This window comes from Pipistrellus kuhlii, unplaced genomic scaffold (genome assembly GCF_014108245.1).
Source record: "Pipistrellus kuhlii isolate mPipKuh1 unplaced genomic scaffold, mPipKuh1.p scaffold_m20_p_12, whole genome shotgun sequence".
In the NCBI taxonomy this organism is placed as follows: domain Eukaryota; kingdom Metazoa; phylum Chordata; class Mammalia; order Chiroptera; family Vespertilionidae; genus Pipistrellus; species Pipistrellus kuhlii.
In genome coordinates this window covers 36,468,145-36,490,236 of record NW_023425427.1, presented here as the reverse complement: position 1 = coordinate 36,490,236, position 22,092 = coordinate 36,468,145, and the positions used below count along the sequence as shown (strand labels likewise).

The 22,092-nt window shown below is 39.8% G+C and overlaps 1 protein-coding gene across 19 annotated transcripts in view; it reads right to left on the bottom strand.

The window, feature by feature from the left end:
* Positions 1-22,092, bottom strand: part of KDM4C (lysine demethylase 4C) — a 279,727-nt gene that overhangs the window by 249,161 nt on the left and 8,474 nt on the right. For 17 of the 19 annotated variants that reach the window (XR_006741312.1, XR_006741313.1, XR_006741314.1 and 14 more), the window contains exons 2-4: positions 18,285-18,445; positions 11,902-12,077; positions 10,228-10,342 (exon numbers count right to left, since the gene is read on the bottom strand). Coding sequence is in view for 16 of the 19 variants with exons in the window: in XM_036434027.2 (XP_036289920.1) it covers positions 10,228-10,342; positions 11,902-12,077; positions 18,285-18,428 (435 nt within the window). In the remaining 3 variants the exon portion in view is untranslated. Of the gene's footprint in view, positions 1-10,227; positions 10,343-11,901; positions 12,078-18,284; positions 18,446-22,092 lie in introns of those variants that run through there. The other 2 variants (XM_045580208.1, XM_045580207.1) reach the window with 2 other exon arrangements.

Below are 22,092 nucleotides of genomic sequence, written 5' to 3'. Positions count from 1 at the left end.
GCCATGAAGACAGAAGAGAAACAGTCCAGAGATGGAAGATGCTAACAATACCTTGCCATACTAGTGGACAGCAGCTGTGTGTCGCTGAAGGATACTCAGGACCTAACCAGAGACGGTCGGACCTGCATCACCACCATTTGTCCACCAACCAGATCTGAAATATCATGGCTGGCATGTACACTTAAGGAATTGTTTGACATTGAAATTGGGACTCAAAAGAACTGTTGGCCCAGAAAGGAACTCACTACAGTCTGATTCATTTGCCTCTCAGCATAACCATTATGGCTAGTTTCAGTTTTGGTACTTATAAGGATATTTCTTGTATCACATGATCTCACACATCTAGGGGAAATAATGAACAACATAAACTGATGAACAAAAACAGACCCGAAGACAGAGAAGCAGTGATCAGACTGTCAAACCTCAAAGGGAAGGTAGGGGAGGGTGAAGGTAAGGGGGAGAGATCAACCAAAGGACTTGTGTGCATGCATATAAGCCTAACCATTGGTCATGGACAACAGGGGAGTGGGGGTATACATGGGGAGGGGTTTGAGATGGGAGTGGGGGGATGAGGACCATTGTGTGATAACCATAATCAATAAAGAAATTTAAAATGATAATAATAAAATAAAGTAAAATAAAATAATGCCACTCTCACTAAATTTTTTTTCTTTAGGAAAATAAAGTCATCCTATCTAATAAAAGAGTAATATGCAAATTGACCATTACCCCAACACAAAAGATGGCTGCCCCCATGTGGACACAAGATGGCCACCACAAGATGGCAGGCAGAGGAGGGCAGTTGTGGTGAATCAGACCAGCAGGGAAGGGCAGCTGGGAGGGACAAGGCCTGCAGGGAAGGGCAAGTTAGAGGCAACCAGACTGGCAAGGGAGGGCAACTAGAAAAGACCAGGCCTGTAGGGGTGGACAGTTAGGGGCGACTAGGTCAGCAGGGGAGGACAGTTAGCGGCAATTGGGCCAGCAGGGGAGCCGATGGGCGTCAATCAGGCTGGCAGGGGAGTGGATAGGAGGTGATCAGGCTGCAAGCAAAAGCAGTTAGGGCAATCAGGCAGGCCAGGGGAGCAGTTGGGAGCCAGCAATCCTGGATTGTGAGAGGGCAGTCGGGCATCCTTCAAAGGGTCCCAGATTGGAGATGGTGCAGGCTGAGATGAGGGACACATCTCCTGCCCATGTATAAATTTCGTGCACTGGGCCTCTAGTTTTTTATGAAAATGTATATGTTTTATATAATGGATTACTTTTAATGAATATGAATACTTTTTTAAACATTTTCAGTTTTAGTTTCTAAAACAATAAACAAGGATGAATATAACTTACATAAACAAAACCTATTGGAGGTCCACAATAAATTAAGCGTATAAAGGGGTCCTGAGCCAAAACCGGTTTGGCTCAATGAATAGAGCGTCGGTCTGTGGACTGAAAGGTCCCGGGGTTCAATTCCGATCAGGGGCATGTTCCTTGGTTGCGGGCACATCCCCGGTGGGGAGTGTGCAAGAGGCAGCTGGTCAATGTTACTCTCTCATCGATGTTTCTAGCTCTCTATCTCTCTCCCTTCCTCCCTGTAAAAAATCAATAAAATATATTTTATAAAGGGGTCCTGAGACCAAAAAGTCTGAAAGCCACAAATCAACACAAGACAAGTGCTGGCGAGGATGTGGAGAAAAAGTAACCCTCTTGCACAGCTGGTAGGAATACAGACTGGTGCAGCCACTGTGGAAAACTGTATGGAGTTTCCTCAAAAAATTAAAAATGGAACTTCCATTTGACCCAGTAATCCCACTTCTAGGAATATATCCCAAGAAAACAGAAAAACCAATCTGAAAGGATATACGCATCCCTATGTTCATAGCAGCACAATTTATAATAGCTAAGATTTAGAAACAGCTTAAATACCCATCAGCAGATGAGTGGATTAGAAAACTGTGGTACTTCTACACAATGGAACACTATGCTGTGATAAAAAAGGAGGAGGAGGAGGAGGAGGAGGAGGAGGAGGAGGAGGAGGAGGAGGAGGAGGAGGGGGAGGAAACACAGTTAGGGGCAATTGGAATTCTTACCATTTGCAATAGCATGGATGGAACTGGAGAGCATCATGCTAAGCAAAATAAGCCAGTCAGAGAAAGATAAATATCTCATGAATCTCACTCATTTGTGGAATATAATGAACATAAACTGATGAACAAAAATAGAACCAGAAACATAGAAGCATGGAACAGACTGTCCAATGAGGGAAGGCAAGGGTTGGGGGGTGTGTAAGAGATCAACCAAAGAACTTGTATGCATATGAGCATAACCAATAAACACAGACGGGGGAAGGGAGGCATGTGCTGGGGACTGGGGGTGACCAGGGAGAGGTCAATAAGGGGGAAAAGGAGATGTATGTAACACATTAAATAATAAAGAATTTAAATTAAATTTAAAAAAAAAAAAGATTGAGAGCCCTGGCTGGTTTGGCTCAGTGGATAGAGCATCAGCCTGCAGACTGAAGGGTCCCAGGTTTGATTCCAGTCAAGGGCAATGCCTGGGTTGTAGGCTTGATCCCCAATGGGGGGTGTGCAGAAAGCAGCCAATCAATGATTCTCTAATCATTGATATTTCTATCTCTCTCTCCCTGCCTTTCTGAAATCAATAAAAAAAATTAAATTAAAAAGATTGAGAGCCACTGTCTGAGTACTGGCATTGAGAAAAACACACAAACCAAAAGATCACTCTAACTTCTTCCTCTTCCTCCTTTTCAAAGCACTTTCCTAGCCTCTTGCTATGACCAGGCCATCTTGCAGACCATTATATGAACACACTTTTTTTTTAATGTTTTTATTGATTTTTAGGTAGAGAGGAAAGGAAAGAGGCAACTTCTCAGAGCACAGAATGACACTCAACCAACTGAGCCACATCAGCCAGTGCTGATCACACTTTTTAAAGAATAATTCTGAACCCATCGTATTTCCCTACTAAATAATTCCAAACGTCCTTCAAGAGGACAGAATAATAACCAAAAACATTCAGGAAACTTTATGATTTGGCCTTAGACTGTTTTTCCAATGTCATTCACTAATCAACTGTACAATTATGCGGGTGCAACCTTTGCAGCAGACACTATGATAGGGGCTGGGGCTGGAGAATCTATGAGAAATGATACCTGCCATTACTGGACTCAGAGTCTACTGCAGAAGAAATAGTCATATAAATACATATCCTTCATTTTCTGTACTCAGTTTCCAAATATTGGATGTAATAACATATATCTCCTTACCCAAAATTCACTGTCTGAATCAAAAACCTCTGTAATGACTCTGAACATCCACCCACAGAATCATTTCAGTATATACAATTCCAGAGAGTCCACTTGTATCTCAGCTGTTCTCACCAAATGATTTTCTTTCTTTTGCCCCTATTAAATGCATTAGGCATCACTACTATTATCTTGCCATTATTAGTAGTAACAACGCTTTCTGAGATGGTGGGAAAACCCAAAAAGAAGGTAAGTGGGCATAAGAAGCCTAGACAAGGCCACCCAATAGAAAGAGTTGGAGGAAGGGAAGCACATTAGGCATGATCTCAACACATCCCCATCTACTGAACAGAGCAACGTTGTTCCTGGAAGCTTAGCCTCGTTACTTGAGCCAACTCAATATTTGAAAACTAGAGATATTCCTGTACAATGGCCTGGTAGCCACTCTTAGGGCAGGAGACCACTGAGGGCCAGGCTGGTACAGAAGAAGGCGTGGTTACCTTCAGACATGTGGAGGTGGCTGCAGTGGTGGAAAATATGATTCAGTGAAGGAGCTGGGTTTCAAAACAAGTCTGGAACATTTAAGAACAGTGAATGGCACAAGCTGGAGAGCACAGGTGAAACAGCTTCCTCACTGTAGAAGCAGGTCTTTCCCCAATGATGCGGAAACTGTCAGCAAAGGTGGCTATATATTGTACAAAGGAAATTTTTCAATCTCAATTCAATGCCACCTCATAGGTTATTTCAGAAGAAAGAAGTACCTGGGCATAAAACATCCAAAGAAGGATAAAGTGCTCTTAAGTAGTAACTGTAATAATGAGGATAAGGTAGACTCCTCCTGGTTGGTGCTCTGCTCTGAAAAACCTCAGCTCCCACGGGCGCTGCAGACTGCACTGCCTGTGATGAAATGAGACTATCAAACCAGAAGCATGGTGATAGAAGAGGTGAGTGAGGATTACAGGAGGAGCTATCTGTTCCTACTCAACTAAGGGAAAATATTGCAAAGAAGACTTTTCTGGAATCCCACAATATATTTGGAGACACTTCCAGTGTTAGGGGTTAGGGATATTATAGCAAGTTTAAGCAAAGCACATGGAGTTTCATTTTAAACCTGGATTCAATGAAGCACTATCATCATTAAGAGGATTACCTTAATACTACATGACAGGTATTACTAGAAATGCAACCTGAAGGAGCATAAAACACACGCCTGAATGACTCACTCAGTACTGTACTAGTGTAAGTAAATAATCTTGATGCCTCTTCGTAGTTTTCACACCCAGAACAAGGAGATGCATTCTGTCTTCGAAGACCTGTGGAGGTACACAAGGCTACTGGCTATCCCAGAAATGTCCTACCTTCTCTTTCCTATAGAGACCTGTTGACTTTCATGCCCCTTAGCCAAGCCAAATTATCTCACACAGGACTTTTTCTCCCTATTCCTCTTTTTCATTTGTCTTCTTTTTCTATGTGTTTGTATCCTAAAAAACTTCCATGCCTCTTTTAACAGAGGACTAATTTTTTGCTGTTAATCCTCACCTGATAACATTTTTCCCATTGATTTTTTTTTTTTTTTTTGAGAGTAGAAGGGAGAGGGAGAGGAGGAATTAGAGAGAGAGAAACATCATGTGAGAGAGACACATAATTAATTGCCTCCCGCACATTCCCCAACAAACCTGTAAACTAGGTACATCTCGTTTCCAGTCAAGGGCATGTACCTTGGTTGCGGGCACATCCCCAGTAGGGAGTGTGCAGGAGGCAGCTGATCTATGTTTCTCTATCATTGATGTTTCTAACTCTCTCTTCCTCTCTGTAAAAAAATCAATTATATTTTTTTTTGGGGGGGGGGGGGGGGGTTTTTTTTTTTTTTTTTTTTTTTTACATTTTTTTATTAAGTTTTTTTAAAGATGGCCGCACAAGATGGCCAGCAGCGGAAGGCAGTTGGGAAGGACCAGGCCTGTAAAGGAGGGCAGTTGGGGCGATCAAGGCTGCAGGGGAGGGCAGTTAGGGGTGACCAGGCTAGCAGAGGAGGGAAGTTGGTGGTGACGGGGCCTGGAGGGAAGGGTAGTTGGGGGAACCAAGGCCTGCAGGGGAGAGCAGTTGGGGGGGCAGGGGGGACGAACCAGGCCTGCAGGGGAGGGCAGTTAGGGGCAATCAGGAAGGCGGCAGGTGAGCAGTTGGGAGCCAGCAATCCTGGATTGTAAGAGGGATGTCCTACCGGGATCAGGCCTACACAGGCAGTCGGACATTCCTCAAGGGTCCCAAGACTCTTGGAGAGGGTGCAGGCTGGGCTGAGGGACACACCCCCCCCATGCACGAATTTCGTGTACCAGGCCTCTAGTATAAGATAAAACCTCAGCCAATATCATATTCAATGGTAAAATACTAAAAGCTTTTCCCCTAAGATCAGGAACAAGACAAGGATGTCCTCTCTCACCACTTTTATTCAACACAGTACTGGAAGTAACAATAAGGCAAGAGAAAGAAATAAAAGGCATCCAAATAGGGAAGGAAGAAGTCACTGTCACTTTTTGCAGATGACATGATGCTGTCTGTATGTAGAAAACCCTAAAGACTCTACCAAAAAACTACTGGAAACAATAAACAAATACAGTCAAGTTGCAGGATACAAAATCAATGTACAAAAATCCATTGCCTTCCTGTATACCAACAATAAAACTTCATAAAAAGAAATAGAGAAAACAATTCCTTTTGCAGTCACAATCAAAAGAGTAAAATACCTAGGAATCAACTTAACAAAGAATGTGAAAGACCTATATACTGAAAACTACAAAGCATTATTAAAAGAGATTGAAAAAGACACAACGAAATGGAAAAATATCCCATGTTCATGGATTGGAAAAATCAACATAGTTAAAATGGCCATTTTACCCAGAGCAATATTCAGATTTAATGCACTCTCCATCAAAATCCCAGTGTCATTTTTTAAAGAAATAGAACAAGAAATCATCAGGTTTGTATGGAACCACAGAAGACCCAGAATTGCCAAAGCAATCCTGAAACAAAAGAATAAGGCTGGAGGTATCATGCTACCTGACTTCAAAATATACTACAGAGCTATAATAATCAAAACAGCATGTTATTGGCAGAGAAACAGATACTCATGTCTTTCTTTATGTCACAAAAGCACTGAAAATGTCAGCTTAGCTTGGGAGCTACTAAATGCTCCTGCAGAGCCTAGATGAAATCTATAACATACTATTACTTGCAAACCCTACCAAAATGACAGATTCCTGGCCCCTAAACCTATAAATAATGAGGAAGCTTTAAAACTGCATTTTTACAAAACAGTGGATTTTTTTTTATTGGCTTTTAATAACAAGTTATTCAAATCTTAGTCTAAAGCCAATGTTTGCTTGAAGCAATGCCAATGTATAACTGGTTTTTTAACACAAGCAGTAAATTGATAAGCATAGTAAACCAAAGTCCAGCAGCCTCATTGATGTAGGAAACAACTGTTACTCCACTATCAAATATGGAAACCTAGTTCAGGGCTTTTATGTCAATTGCTAGAAACCAGGTACACAAATCCATGCATGGGTGGGGTCCAGCCAGCCCGCCCTGATGAGGGCCAATAGGGCTGGGCTGGACGAGGTGAGGGGGCAGACAGCGATTAGCCAGCCGACCCCACCCCCGATTGGAGGTGAGGGGGAGACAAGGGGTGCGAGAGGCCATGGGTAGTTGGCTGTTCCTGCCCTGGTACTCCCAGTTGAATTCCCAGGTCGAACTCCCAGTTGAGGAGACAATTTGCATGTTAGCCTTTTATTATATAGGGTTATTAAAAAGGTCCCAAATATACTGCTTCTAACTCTAATTATATATATATATCCAAGAGGTAAAAAAAGAACTCAATGATCCGAAGGGATAGTTAGAAATAATAACTCAGACTGAGTTTCATTTTATTTAGAGTACTCAGACACACAACTTCTCAGCCCAGAATCAGTTTGATTCAAATAAGTTTTCTGTTCAGAAGCCTGAAAACGTGCCAGGAAACCATAGCGAAGAAACCATAGAGAAAGCCCAAAATAAACCATCAGCTCAGGAGAAATTTGTAGTTGACATCGACCTGGTTTTCCATATCCCCACAACTATAAGACTGAGTACGAAATTGCTTCCTTACAAGTGATGTGGGGATAAGAGCACCTGGCACCCCCTTCTCCTAGCCCTGAAATTTTGGAAAAGCAATGTAACCTCGATGGGCCGCAATTGTAAACTATGGACAGTATTTATATGCCCTCACCCACTCCAATGAAAATCCCACAGAACCTGATTTAATAAGACAAAGGACCGACCACGTTCTGTAAGAAAGCCTTCGTGGTAATGGTACTTATTTTCCCCAAAAAAAGTAATCTTAATATGTTAAACTTAAAAGATATTTGTTAGCACTAAAGAATAAATCAATAATAACACACTTGGAATTGAAATACTAAAATATAATAGCAATTTAATAAAGCTACAATTTGAAAATGGCAGTACAGAATTGCCTAGAGGTAGAACGCACTGAAATGACCCTCTGGAGAGCAACACTGAAAATGCATCTAAAAATACCCCTCGGATCTTTGGTGGAGAAACTCATACATATATCCAAACACACACCTGAAAAATACACACGTACTCACATAAAATAAAAGGCCAAAGGGAAATCATAAAATGGTGATTTCTATTTGGTAAGCTTATGAGGAATTTTTTTCTTCATATTTTTTCCTATGTTGCCATTTTTCTACCCAAGTATGTAATACCTTATTAATTAAGAAAAAAGGTTTCCATACAGAAGTTAATTATACTAGTGAAAAACCAGAATGAGAATGAAGGATGTTTTCTTTCTTTTTTTACTTTTATTCTTAATATTTCAAACATATACATATTTAAGATATCATATAATTCATCAGTGAGCTCCAGTAACTAATAGTTTGCCAATTCATTCAACTACACTCATTCCACTTCGTTTTCTGAAATTTCTTAAAAACTAAGTCCCAGACTTTATGTTACTTCACCTATATATTTTTTAGGTATGCATTTTCAGTTGACAACAAAAAAATATTTATATAGCCATCATTACATCTAATAATGACAACAATAAGTCCACAGTATCATCTGATACGCAATTCATATTAAAAAATAAGAATGGGCTTTCAGCCGAAACCAGTTTGGCTCAGTGGATAGAGCGTCGGCCTATGGACTGAAAGGTCCCAGGTTGGATTCTGGTCAAGGGCATGTACCTTGGTTGCGGGCACATCCCCAGTGTGGGTGTGTGCAAGAGGCAGCAGGTCGATGACTCTCTCTCATCGACATTTCTAACTCTCTATCTCTCTTAATTCCTCCCTGTGTAAAAATCAATAAAATATATATTTTTTTTAAAGAAAAAAAAAAGAATGGGCTTTCAATAAGTATTCAGGCCCTAGCCAGATTGCTCAGTTGGTTAGATGATTATTCTGATAGGCCAAGTTTCTGGGTTCAATCTCCGGTCAGGACACAAACTAGTACAGAAGCAATCAATAAATGCATAAACTGTGGGGGGGGAAAATCAATGTTTCTCCCTCCGCCCCCTTGCCTCCCCCCCACCCCGCCCTTGCTCTTCTTTCCTCTCTCTCTCAAATCAATAAATAAACCTTTTAAAAAGTAACAGTGTGCAACAATTGGAAATCCATTTGGAAAATTTGAAATTGTGAACTACTTCATACCCAGATTGTCTAAAAAACTATAAATCAATAAGAAATGCATGACACAGAAGAAAAATGTACAAGAAGCTTAAACAGGTACTACGTTCAAGGGGAAATCCAAAGAGCCATTAAAAATAAGGGAAGCCAAAACAGGTTTGGCTCAGTGGATAGAGCATCGGCCTGCAGACTGAAGGGTCCCGGGTTCGATTCCAGTCAAGGGCATGTACCTTGGTTGCGGGCATATCCCCAGTGGGGGGTGTGCAAGAGGCAGCTGATCGATGATTCTCTCTCATCGATGTTTCTAACTCTCTATCCCTCTCTCCTCCTCTCTGTAAAATATCAATAAAATATATTAAAAGTAAGGGGAGCCTTAGCTGGTTTTGCTCAGTGGAGAGAGCACTGGCCTATGGACTGAAGGGTTCCAGGTGTGATTCCAGTCAGGGGTACATGCCCGGGTTGTGGGCTCAGTCCCCAATAGGGGGCATGCAGGAGGCAGCCAATCAATGATTCTCTCTCATCACTGATGTTTCAATCTCTTTCTTCCTCTCCCCTCCTCTTTGAAATCAATAAAAATGTTTTTTTTAATAAGGTGAAAAATCATAACACAATGAAACAAAAAGATAATACATACACCCAACTGAGTAGTTAAAATTAAAAGACTGATGAAAATAGCGTGCCAGAGAATGGGCAGCAGTGGGAACTCACAAACACTGCCATAGAAAGGTGTAGAATTGAAAATAATTTTATTCTACAGTTAACCACTCCTAGGCATGCGCACTACAGAAACACTTCTATACCCTGGGAAACATGTGCAAACCATTCACAAAAGTTTTGAGCATAAAGCCAAAACTAGAGACACCGAAAAGACACTAATAATAGGCACTTTTTTAAAAATTCTTACAATTTGAAGAAAAATTATTAAAGAAAAACTTGTGGAAAAATGAACACATATTAAAATACTGCTTTTTACCTTAATGTGGTATTATGAATATTTCCTGTTTTCCAAATAGTTTCATCATGGGTCTTATTTTTTAAAAATTTGACACAATTTAAAGATTAGCCAGATAGCCACATACTATATTACTGTTGAATAACCAGGTATTTGTTCAATTAGCTGGCTTCTATTTGAAAATACCAGCTGCAGAAATACTGTTGATGTGTCTACTTATTCTTGACTTGTTAGGAATTATGAATCACACAAAGCACAACAAATGACTACTCGACCACCTAAAGTGGTCACATGAGTAGCAACATGACATGACCCTTCACAAACCTATTATGATATAAATATACCTCATCATATATGCTCCCATTAATGTCTGCACCATAGATAGGTGCCACAAAAGTTAGGTTCTTCCAGTACTTGCGCTCCAAATCTTCATAATCCAAGTATCTTGGAGTACAATATCTGGAAAAAGTCCATGAAAAAAGTACAAATTAGTAAGACAATTTTAAGATTTCCCCCACCCATTTGATTTATATCACTTTCTAAAGAAAATTCTATCAAAATGAAAATACTTAGCTACTCATAATGTCAAATCTAAGAAGTAAATATGCATATGCCGGGACCGGTTTGGCTCAGTGGATAGAGCGTCGGCCTGCGGACTGAGGGGTCCCGGGTTCGATTCCGGGCAAGGGCATGTGCCTTGGTTGCGGGCACATCCCCGGTGGAGGGTGTGCAAGAGGCAGCTGATCGATGATTCTCTCTCATCGATGTTTCTGGCTCTCTATCTCTCTCTCTTCCTCTCTGTGAAAAATCAATAAAATATATTTTTTAAAAAATAAATAAATAAATAAAAAATAAGAAGTAAATATGCATATGTATTTATCATAGATATCAGAATACTCTTAAAATTTCTAAATAACACTATGAAAACTTTGCATTTTTTACTAGTAAGGAAAATATTTTCCTGACAGTATCAACAACAGAAGTAGATAATTGTCAAAAATTCATTATTTAACTTTTGAAATATGTCCTTAAATCTTGAATCAATTATACTATAAAGTCATCCCTCAGTATTCATGAGAGATTGGTTCCAGAATCTCCCCATGGATACCAAAATCCATGAATGCTTCATATAAAATGCCCTTGTATTTGTATAAAAGCTACCCACATCCTCCCATATACTTTAATCTCTAGATTACTTATAATACCTAATACAATGAAAATGCTATGTAAATAGTTGTTATACTGCATTGTTTAGGAAATAATGACAAGAAAAAATATCTATACATATTTAATACAGCCACAACCATCTGGTGCCTAACTACACAATACATGTCAGCAACAACATAACTTGTTTTTTAATCACTCTGCAATTGACAACTAAAGCAATAATGGCGGCCATTGAAGTCATTCAAGAATTTTATTTTATGTATAATATTTATAATTACATATTCTAATATGTTTAATTTATCATTTAAGACTTAAACATTGTCACACAAAGAAGAAAATTTGCCTTACAAAGATGAATCATGAGTACACTCAAAAACTCATGACAGCTGAAACCGCTTTGGCTCAGTGGATAGAGCGTTGGCCTGTAGACTGAAAGGTCCAGGGGTTCAATTCCGGTCGAGGGCATGTTCCTTGGTTGCGGGCACATCCCCGGTAGGAGGTGTGCAAGAGGCAGCTGGTCGATGATTCTCTCTCATCGATGTTTCTAACTCTCTATCCCTCTCTCTTCCTCTCTGTAAAAAATCAATAAAATGTATTTTTTTAAAAACTCATGACAATTAAAAGAAAAACCCATTTACAGATATTATGAATTAGATGGTAAAATGAAGAACAATTTTCTTAGCAACAAACTAAATGCAAGTAGGCAATCACATGAACTACAAAAATAGGCAAATTAGGACTGAAAGATTATGCAGGAGATTCGTTTTCATTACAAGCTCCACCTACTGGTTTCTGACCATGTCCAAGTATAACTTTGAAAGAAATAAAAGCAGCAAATTGAACCCACTCACTTGCCACTGTTGGCCAGCTGCCTGAACTCCTTCACTGTCATGGCTTTTTTCTGGATATTATATTGAGTGAACAGTCCCGACTGCCCTGTGACCATCTGCTGAATTGGTGCTGGGATGAGCAAATTATCAATGTCATCATAGCACTGCCGTGGCTTCCACTCCTTAGGAGGAATCACCTAAAAATAAAATAAAATAAAATATTATCTTGAAAATATCCCAAGTAGCTATTTAGCTCGCATATTTCAACAGAATACAAGTGAAGAGTTTGTCAGCATTTCTGACAAATGTGTAAAAGGATCATGAAGATTCATATTAAGGGTAATGCTCACATTCTCCCAAGTATTCACCTTACTGACAAGGATTCTTTTACACAGCAAAACTTATTGAGTACTAACTATACAAAATACTGTACTTATATTAACTTCATTTTTTAGTTGATATTATTAACCTCTCAATTTTATTTTTTTAATATATTTTTATTGATTTCAGAGAGGAAGGGAGAGTAAGAGAGAGAAACATTAATGATATAAGAGAATCACTGATCAGCTGCCTCTTGCACGCCCCCTACTGGGGATTGAGGCCCCAACCCAGACATGTGCCCTGACCTGGAATTGAACCCTGCCCTCTTGGTTCATGGTTGAAGCCCAACCACTGAGACACACTGGCTGAACTCAATTTTAAACTTTAAAATTAAGAGACAGAACTAGATAAACCAAAGGACTTGTATTCATGCATATAAGCCTAACCAATGGACTCGGACAAAAGGGCATGAGGGGGAGGATAAGGATACATATGTAACATCGTAATCAGTAAAGAAATTTAAAGCCAAAAACCGGTTTAGCTCAGTGGATAGAGCTTTGGCCTGTGGTTCAATTCCAGTCAAGAGCATGTACCTTGGTTGCGGGCACATCCCCAATAGGGGGTGTGCAGGAGGCAGCTGATCGATGTTTCTCTCTCATCGATGTTTCTAACTCTCTATCCCTCTCCCTTCCTCTCTGTAAAAAAAAATCAATAAAACATATTTTTAAAAAAATTACCTGAACTTATGCAAAAAAAAAAAGGGGGGGGGGAGGGGGGATTCTCATCTATTAAAAAAAAAAAGAAATTTTTTAAAAAGTACTAAAATAATTTCTAAACTTTAGGTACTATTTAGGAACTAGTGAGAAAAATAACTAAATATTTATTCAGCCAATGTATACGTTAACTTTTCATTTGTCTGAAAATGACTGACTACAATGGCTAAGTCAATCATGCTGTCAATTTACCTCCAAAGCTTTGTTTACCACACCAAAAATATCTTTTCTCTTGACATAATGAAAAAAGACAATGAGCCAAAACCGGTTTGGCTCAGTGGTAGAGTATCGGTCTGCAGACTGAAAGGTCCCAGATTCGATTCCGGTCAAGGGCATGTACACTGGTTGCAGGCGCATCCCAGCAGGGGGTGTGCAAGAGGCAGCTGGTCGATGTTTCTCTCTCATAAACGTTTCTAGCTCTCTATCTCTCTCCCTTCTTCTCTGTAAAAAAAAATCAATAAAACATATTTTTTTAAAAAGAAAAAAGAAAAGAAAAAAAGACAATGAGCCCAGTCAGTAAGGCTCAGTGGTTGAGCATCAATCCATGAACTAGGATGTCCCCAGTCGATTCCTGGTCAAAGCATATGCCAGGGTTTCCAGCTTAATCCCGATCCCCAGGAGATAGCCAATTGATGTTTCTCTCTTATCTATCCCTCCCCTCCCCCTCTCTAAAATCAATTTTAAAAATAAATAAATAAAGGGGGGGGAGGGGGAGACAGTGAGCCCTGGCCAGTGTGGCTGTTGCTTGAGCATCATTCCATGCACAGTTCAATTCCCGGTCAGGGCACATACCCAGGTTACAGTTCCATCCTCAGTAAAGGGGCATGCAGGAGGCAGGCAATCCATGTTTCTCACATAGATGTCTCTCTCTCTCTCTCTCTCTCTCTCTCTCTCTCTCTCTCAAAATCAATTTTAAAAATCTTTAAAAAAAAAAAAAAAAACCACAACAACAATGAAATGTGCATTCATCAATAGTATATTTTAAATACCTCTCATGCAATATGACAAAAAGCAGAGTAGTATACTAGTAAATATTTAACAACCAGCTTACTGAGAAAGTGGGGGAAACTTTGACTTGCAGCTTTTGCGTATTTCCATGGTAACCACTCTAACCATGGCTACTTTGAGATTACCAACATGACTCCCTGGAGTAGGAAAAAGATGTGAACCATCAATTCCTATGTGCCTGACAGGGGTCCTTAAACTTTTTAAAGTGGGGGCCAGATCACGGTCCCTCAGAGAGCTGGAGGGCCGGACTATATGAACTTCTAATTCCTACTGTAACACCTCGGCTGCGCTCACTGCCCAAAAAACCTGGCGGGCCGGATCAGACTCCTCTGCGGGCCGCATGTGGCCCGAGGGCCGTAGTTTGAAGACCCCTGCTGTAGGAGGTAGCTCAGCTCACCACTGTTTTCCCATAGTATTCAAACACTTCATTACAAATAATGGAATGATGAGTGGGCACTAAGACCACAAATACATTTTCATATGATTAAAATTTGGAAAGGACAAAATTATGAAGTCATTATTTATAGCTAGAATTTATCTACCTTTTTAAAATATATTTTATTGATTTTTTTACAGAGAGGAAGGGAGAGGGATAGTTAGAAACATCAATTAACTGACTCCTGCACACACCTACTGTGGATGTGCCTGCAACCAAGGTAAATGCCCTGGCTGGAATCGAACCTGGGACCCTTCAGTCTGCAGGCTGATGCTCTATCCACTGAGCCAAACCAGTTAGGAAAAATTTATCTACCTTCAGAAGATGTTTTAATTTTTTAAGACAAACTTCTTTAAAAAATTGTGAAACAGTACACATACAAAAAATATCATTCCAAATATTTAATTCTGTAAATTATTATAAAGCAAACATCAGAATTAATACTACAATTACAGATTAGGATGAAAGTTATTAGGGTTAGTATACGGTTAGTGTCAAAGTTAGAATTCAGGTTAGGTATAGGTTTATGTTTAAGGTTAGTGTTAAAAGGTAGGTTTTGGGTTAGGATAAGGACTAATACAGTTAGGTTTACTAGTAGGTATAGAGTTTAGAGATGAGGCTAAGGATTGGGTTAGGGTTAGGGATAGGTTTATGGTTAATGTTAGGGTTATGGTTATGCTTAGGTTTAGGGTTAAATTTAGAATTTAAATATTAGGGCTATGTTTAAGATTAAGTTTAGAGTTAGATTAGGGTTGTTTTTGTTTTTTCTTAAATCTTTTTATTATGGTAAATACATGTTACATAACAATTACCATCTTATCTGTTTTTAAGTGTACCATTCAGTGATATTAAGTACTTCATATTGTGTGCAACTATCACAATCATCCATATCCAGAACTCTATCTTGCAAAACAGCAACTCTATACCCTCTAAATACCTTGTTAGATTTAAAGTTTATTTTGTTTATTTAAGAGGGATTAAGGTTACTTTTAAAGTTAGGCTTAGGTTTAGAATTAGGATTAAGATTAGGGGTAGGTTTAGGTTTAGGGTTAGTGGTAGGTTGTTACCATTAGGCTTAAGGATAAAATTAGGACTAGGGTTAGAAAGTTAGTGTTAGGGTTAGGATTAGAGTTAAGTTAAAAGCTACAATCGGTTAAGATAGGGCTAGAGTTTAGGTCAGAGTTTGGAATAGAGATAGAGTTAAAGTTAGAGTTAGATATAGAGTAATAGATTAGGTTAGGTTAGGTTAGGTTAGGGTTTCGGTTAGGGATAGGCATAGATTCAGTTAGTGTTAGTGCTAGGGTTAAGGTTAAGGTTTGAAAGCTAAGGTTAGGTTTATGATTAGTGTTAGGTTTAGTATTAGGATTAGGTTTAAAGAAAAAAATCTATATTTGCACTACTTATCTTTTCATATAAGAGGCTCAGTGCACGAAATTCATACACTGGGAGGGAGCCCTTCAGCCCGGCCTGCACCCTCTCACAATTTGGGAGCCCTCAGGGGATGTCCACCTGCTGACTTAGGCCTGCTCCCACATTTAAAAAAAATAAAAAAGAAACAGCAATGATGAGAATCATTGATTGGCTGCCTCCTGTACGTGCCCTATTGGAGATGGAACCCACAACAGGGCATGTGCCCTGACCTAGAATCGAACTGTGACTTCCTGGTTCATAGATCCATACTCAACCATTGAGCCACACCATCCAGGCCAAGGTAAATGCCTTGGCTTTAGATATAATAATGGTTATCATACTCTTCCTCCACAAAAATAATACAAGCTTTACATTTAAAGAGCCTGTCACTCTACGCTTTCCCAACTCAACCACCAACTTTGTAGATAATTAGGGTATCAAATCTCTCACTCTGGAAATAAAAGTTAAATCTAAAATATAAATCTCAGAGGGAAGGAGGGGGATGGGAAGAGATTAACCAAAGAAGCTATATGCATATATACATAACCCAAGGACACAGTCCATGTGGTGAAGGCCTAGGAGAAAGAAGCGAGGGAGTATTAATGAGGGGGGAAAAGGACATCTGTAATACTTTCAACAATAAAGATAAACTAAAAAATAAAATCCTATATAATAAAAGCCTGATGTGCAAATCAACCAAAAGGTGGAATAACTGGTCACTGTGGGGGCAGGTGCTCAATGCAGGAGCTGCCCTCAGCCTGCAGGCCCTAGGCCAGCCAAGGCGTGTGCCAACAGTCAACCCACCTCCTACCCTTCCCACCCCTGTCCCGATCGCCCACCTCGTCACCCCAAAGATAGGCCCTGATTGCCGACCCTACCCATTCATGAACTTCATGCACTGGGCCTCTAGTACAAATATAAAAGATGTTGCTAAAATAAAAAATTAAGACAGACTGTAACCTGAGACCAGTCATTTCTTGAGAAACTAAGGAACTACTCAACCATTGTTCTCAAATGATAAGTCAAGACCAATTCATTAATGGTGCATTAACGAAGACTCTCATGGATGGCTCTGTTCCCCAGGGCTAGCCCTCAAAGCAAACTATCAACATTAATAGCTTTAATTTTTGCAATCTGATATGATTTGATGCAGTCTTATACATTTATTTGCTGCAAGTTCTAGAAAAAAAAGAGGGAAACTAGGTAAAACTGAATTTATGTGACTTGATAGAGATGGCAAAATGACTAAAAACCAACAGTTCACTGTATTCCTAATTAAGTAAAAGGAAATCTTCACAAGCTGAATAAATGAGTATCTCCAACTTGCTCAATGAGTCTCATTTTTCAAAAAAGTCTGGACCCAGGTGTGTTTTGTTCAAGATTCAGAAGGTTAACTGTAGTTCTCATTAACTTTATTCTGATCCATAACACCAAAGGCGGCACAGGTGCACTCCGTGCCTGACAGTCCTTTGTGAGGGCAGTTGCTGCTTCCTCTTCTCATGTTACTAAACATGCCTGCCACCCTACCACAGGACAACCACTAATCTCTATGGAACACAAGACTATGTATGCTTTCAGGAAACAAAAGGGGGAGAACAGGACAAAGGGCTGCACCCAGAGCCCAGAGAAGAGGACAGTCACCCTCAACTCCCCTCTACCCCAACAAAGCCCAAGTTGTGACAACTCACTGTGAGTTTACTGTAAATTGTGTTTGTCAAGTGATTCTGAAACAATAACATTCTCCTAAACTGAGAATGACTATTATCCCACAAAATAATCTGGAAGTATTGAGGTTCTAAAAATGAGATCTTTAAAAGAGCTGACCTAATAAAGTGGTTAAACTAAAGATCACTCATCTGAGAAATTCATCATAAACATTTACTTTCTCTTTGTTTTATCTTCCTTTTTTTAACATATTTTTTAATATATTTTCATTGATTTCAGACAGGAAGGGAGAGGGATAGAGAGACAGAAACATCAATGATGAGAGGGAATCATTGATCGGCTGCCTCCTGCACAACCCCTACTGCGGGGATCGAGCCCGCAATCCAATGTGTCCTTGGCCAGAATAAAACCTGGGACCCTTTAGTCCACAGGCCGACACAGTTAATAACTAATGAAACTAATGAAAGCCATCAATAACACCTCTAAAACTCATATATCAATCTCTGTCATTTCTATGAACTGCTTTTGGTTTAAAACAAACCACACACACACACACACACACACACACACACACACACACACACAAAAACAAAAACCAAGAACACAACCTAAAAAGAGTTAAAAAATATATATATTATTTGAAAAAAATAAATGCTCAATATGGATTAACAAGAACAAAGATTTTACAAATATCTTCCTTTGGGAGAAACCATTTCCCACATCATGAAGACTAAGAGCCCAAGAGAAAGGCCAAGTGGTCATTCAGGTTTAAAGGATCTGAGGAGAATCACCTTTGCAAGACCCGCTCGGTGGGCTCCCTTAGACTCCATGTATGCGAGGTATTTGTTGAACTCCCGGAACTCCTCCATGGAAGGTCTGAAGGTCATGATCTTACAGCTGGGATTCAGCCGACTCTCCGGCTCAGCCACCTCCATGATGGCTGGGATGGCCTCTGCAGAGAAGAGGACACGGTCATCAGCAATGAATTATTGCTAAGGTTAAGGTTGGTGACCATTTCTCCCAAATGGCATGGAAGCTCCCAGCAGCATGTCTTTTAGTTACTCACCAATTCTTTCCACCACCCTATTGTTCTCTCATCTCTCTCTAGACTGCTATGGGGGAAAGAAACAAAAAAATGCCGCTTCTCCTTCCCTTACTTTTTCTATCCACCTCCCTTCACACTTACACAGGTACACATGCCCAAATCCATGAGCTGCAGGATGAAAGTCTCACCCCTGTGCAGGATACACACAATCATTTAGATCAGTCTCTTGCATAACTATCATGGCCTTGTCCACTACCACAGCCTGCATTATACTTTAGGCTCCAACAGAACTCATCGATTTGTGCTTCTCTAAACAAGTATGGCTTTCTCTGCCTTTGCCCAAATTATTTCCTCCCACTGAAGCATCCTTTACCTGTTTCCTTACCTGGCAAACTCCTGCCCAGTGTCAAAATTCCCAATGCTCTGGAGCAGGCCTATGTATTTATCTGTGTATTTCTACCTCCCCCTCTGCATTCCTCTTACAGCAGTTACCTGTCCCATCGTCTGCCAGTTCCAACCACACAATGAACTCTAAGCTCCTTAACTATGGAAAAAGCAGGCTCTCCATCTCTTTAGACCCTGATATCCAGTCTGGGATCCAGCCTGGCCCATAATGTCTGCTACAACACTACCTGCTAACTGAAGGAAGAAATGCCAAAATGTTTTTACTTATATAAAATGATACTAGCCGAAACCGGTTTGGCTCAGTGGATAGAGCGTCGGCCTGCGGACTGAGGGGTCCCAGGTTCGATTCCGGTCAAGGGCATGTGTCTTGGTTGCGGGCACATCCCCAGTGGGGGGTGTGCAAGAGGCAGCTGATAGATGATTCTCTTCCATCATTGATGTTTCTAACTCTCTATCCCCCTCTCTTCCTCTCTGTGAAAAATCAATAAAATATATATTTTTTTTTAAATGATACCAAATGCAGGAAAAAAGAAAGCATTGGTCCCAAACACAGGAAAGTCACTTAGAAAACAGGTTCATTTGTTTGACTGGTAAAGAATATAAATATCTGAGCAGTGAGAAAGGGGGAAAAGCCCCCAGATTACCTTTGCAGAAACATTTGTTACAGGGAAAGCAGCCCTACTTTTCCCGTGGCCCAAAAATAGGAGTGGCCTCAGTATTTCTCTAGGGGTGTCGAACTCAATCAGAGAAGGGGCCAAAATCTAAAATCCAGCCTAAATCTCGGGCCGAATGGTTTACTGAACAGTCATAAACTGTCATTGTGATGGAAACGCAGCGGAGTGCAGTGATGACAGCGCGGTGCGGGCCACATTGCAAGGCCTGGCGGGACGGATTTGGCCCTCGGACCTTGTGTTTGACACATGTGCTAGGCAGAAGAAGGAGCCACTGAAGATGGAATTGCAAAACCAGACCAGGGATTACACCTGCAACCTTGGTATATCAAGACAACATTCAACTGAGTGCTACCTTGGCAGGGCATAAAAGTCATTTTTAAAACATACAAACCTGAGGTATCTATTTAGAAAAGACTTATGAGAGGGCTACAAAAATAAACTCTGAACAGTTTTCAATAAATACTTTCTTTAAAAAAAAACTTACTTCTTCATTAATTCCAATTTTTAGGGAAATTACACAAAAATTTGAGTCCAGAGAGGACCGGGGGAAAAAAATGTAACCAATGCTAACTAATAATTCTAAATGAATAGAAAAAAAGGATTGTTCTTCTATTACTCTGAATAATGCATAAACCTAATTTGGCTCCTAAATTCCTATTAGTATGCAATATAATTGGTAAAGGACACCCACACAAAACAACGTAAGAAAGCCATTCAATAGTTTCAAAAACTTGCATTTCACATGATTGCTTGCTGGACTTGGACTGTCTCTCTCCAGAGGCCTGGGAAGGAAGAAACACTTTCTGGAACCTGAAAGAGCTACCTGAGTCTCCCAGGTCCTCAATGTTCTGACCCACCTCACCTGCCACATTGCCCACCACATGCCCCCTCAACCCATGGGCATCCACCTCAGGCAAGATGCCTGGCCAGCCACACTGAACCACCCTTGTACCCAGGGATTCTCTGGCACCAACGGAGGAACCACATCACCATCAGATCTCCAGAGAGGTAACATCTCAGCTTAAATCATTTAGATATCTGGAAATTACCCATTCTTAGTTTCAAGTATAAAAAACAAGGCCCAGCCATCGCCAGTTTGGTTCAGTGAATATTGGGTCGACCTGCAGATTAAAGGGTCTCAGGTTCAATTCCGGTCAAGTGCATGTACCTTGGTTGCAGGCTTCTCCCTGGCCTGGGACCTGGTCAGGGCTAGTGCAGGAGGCAACCAATCATGTGTTTCTCCCACATCCATATTTCTCTCTTGTCTTTCCCTCTGTTTCTTTCTCTCCCTAAAAACCAATGGGAAAATATCCTCAGATGAGGATTAACACACAAATGTTTTTTAATTAAGTAAATTAAAAATGGGGCCCAAAATTTGAAGTATTTTGGCAATTTAGTATGCAAACTTTTTTAAATTATTCATAAAGATTCACAATCACATATGAGGTAGCAGTTATACTTTTTAAAAAAAAAGTTGGAAAACAGTAGCCACAACAATCTGCCAGTCCTTTAAGGAATGCAAAGAATATTACTTTAAAGAATTATGATAATTTGAACAACTTTGACAACTACCTGTCCAAAAGACCAGCTTGAGGGAGAGGGGGTTTGCTATATTTTTATCCTATATGCAATATTTGGCACAGTACCTTGCACAGGTACTTGCTGATAATTTATTCTCTTTAATCTTGATACCAATACAGGGCTTCCTTGACATGCAAACAAATCCAAAAGTATTTTCAATGTCTACTAGATAACTTTAATTTTCCTCAAAATCTCAGGTATTTAAGCAAATTATAATAAATACAATCATTATACACACATAAAGAAAAATCATATTCTGTTACCTAATGCTTCTCAATAACCATAAAATATGGTTTTAATAAATGCAAGACCAAACCCTCACCAATGCCCACAAAAATAAACTATTCAGGCCATGTTTTGTTTGGTTGGTTCATAATGCTTTCATTTTCCTCGTCTTTCACTGTATGTTTCTTTCTATTTTGTTTCTGAAGCCCACTAAAACTAGATATTTTCCAAACTTAACAAAAAGATATCGCCTAATTCATCCAAAACCCTCTCCATCCCTTAAACTCATGCCATATGGATGACCTTAATAATGAATATTAAAACTTTCCAAATTATCAAGTAATGGGCAACCATAAGTGAATATTCATTATCAACAATCTTGAGCAGGTCAGAGAGAAAGGAAATCCTCAGCAAAGATGAGAAACAAGGCTTGGTAAGCTTTTATAACTTAGACAGGAAAGAGAAAAAAATCAGGCTTGGAACAAAAAGATGAATCATAATTTGAAATGCACATTCCACCTGGACAGAAGTCTCCAAAACACAGCCAATAGAAACCTGGGCTTTAACCAACATTTTAATAAAGGTTTTTCTTTGCCTATGTGCAAATACATATTAATGTATAGGAAATTTGTATTTTCAACTGAGCCTTTTCTATTACAATGCAAAGTT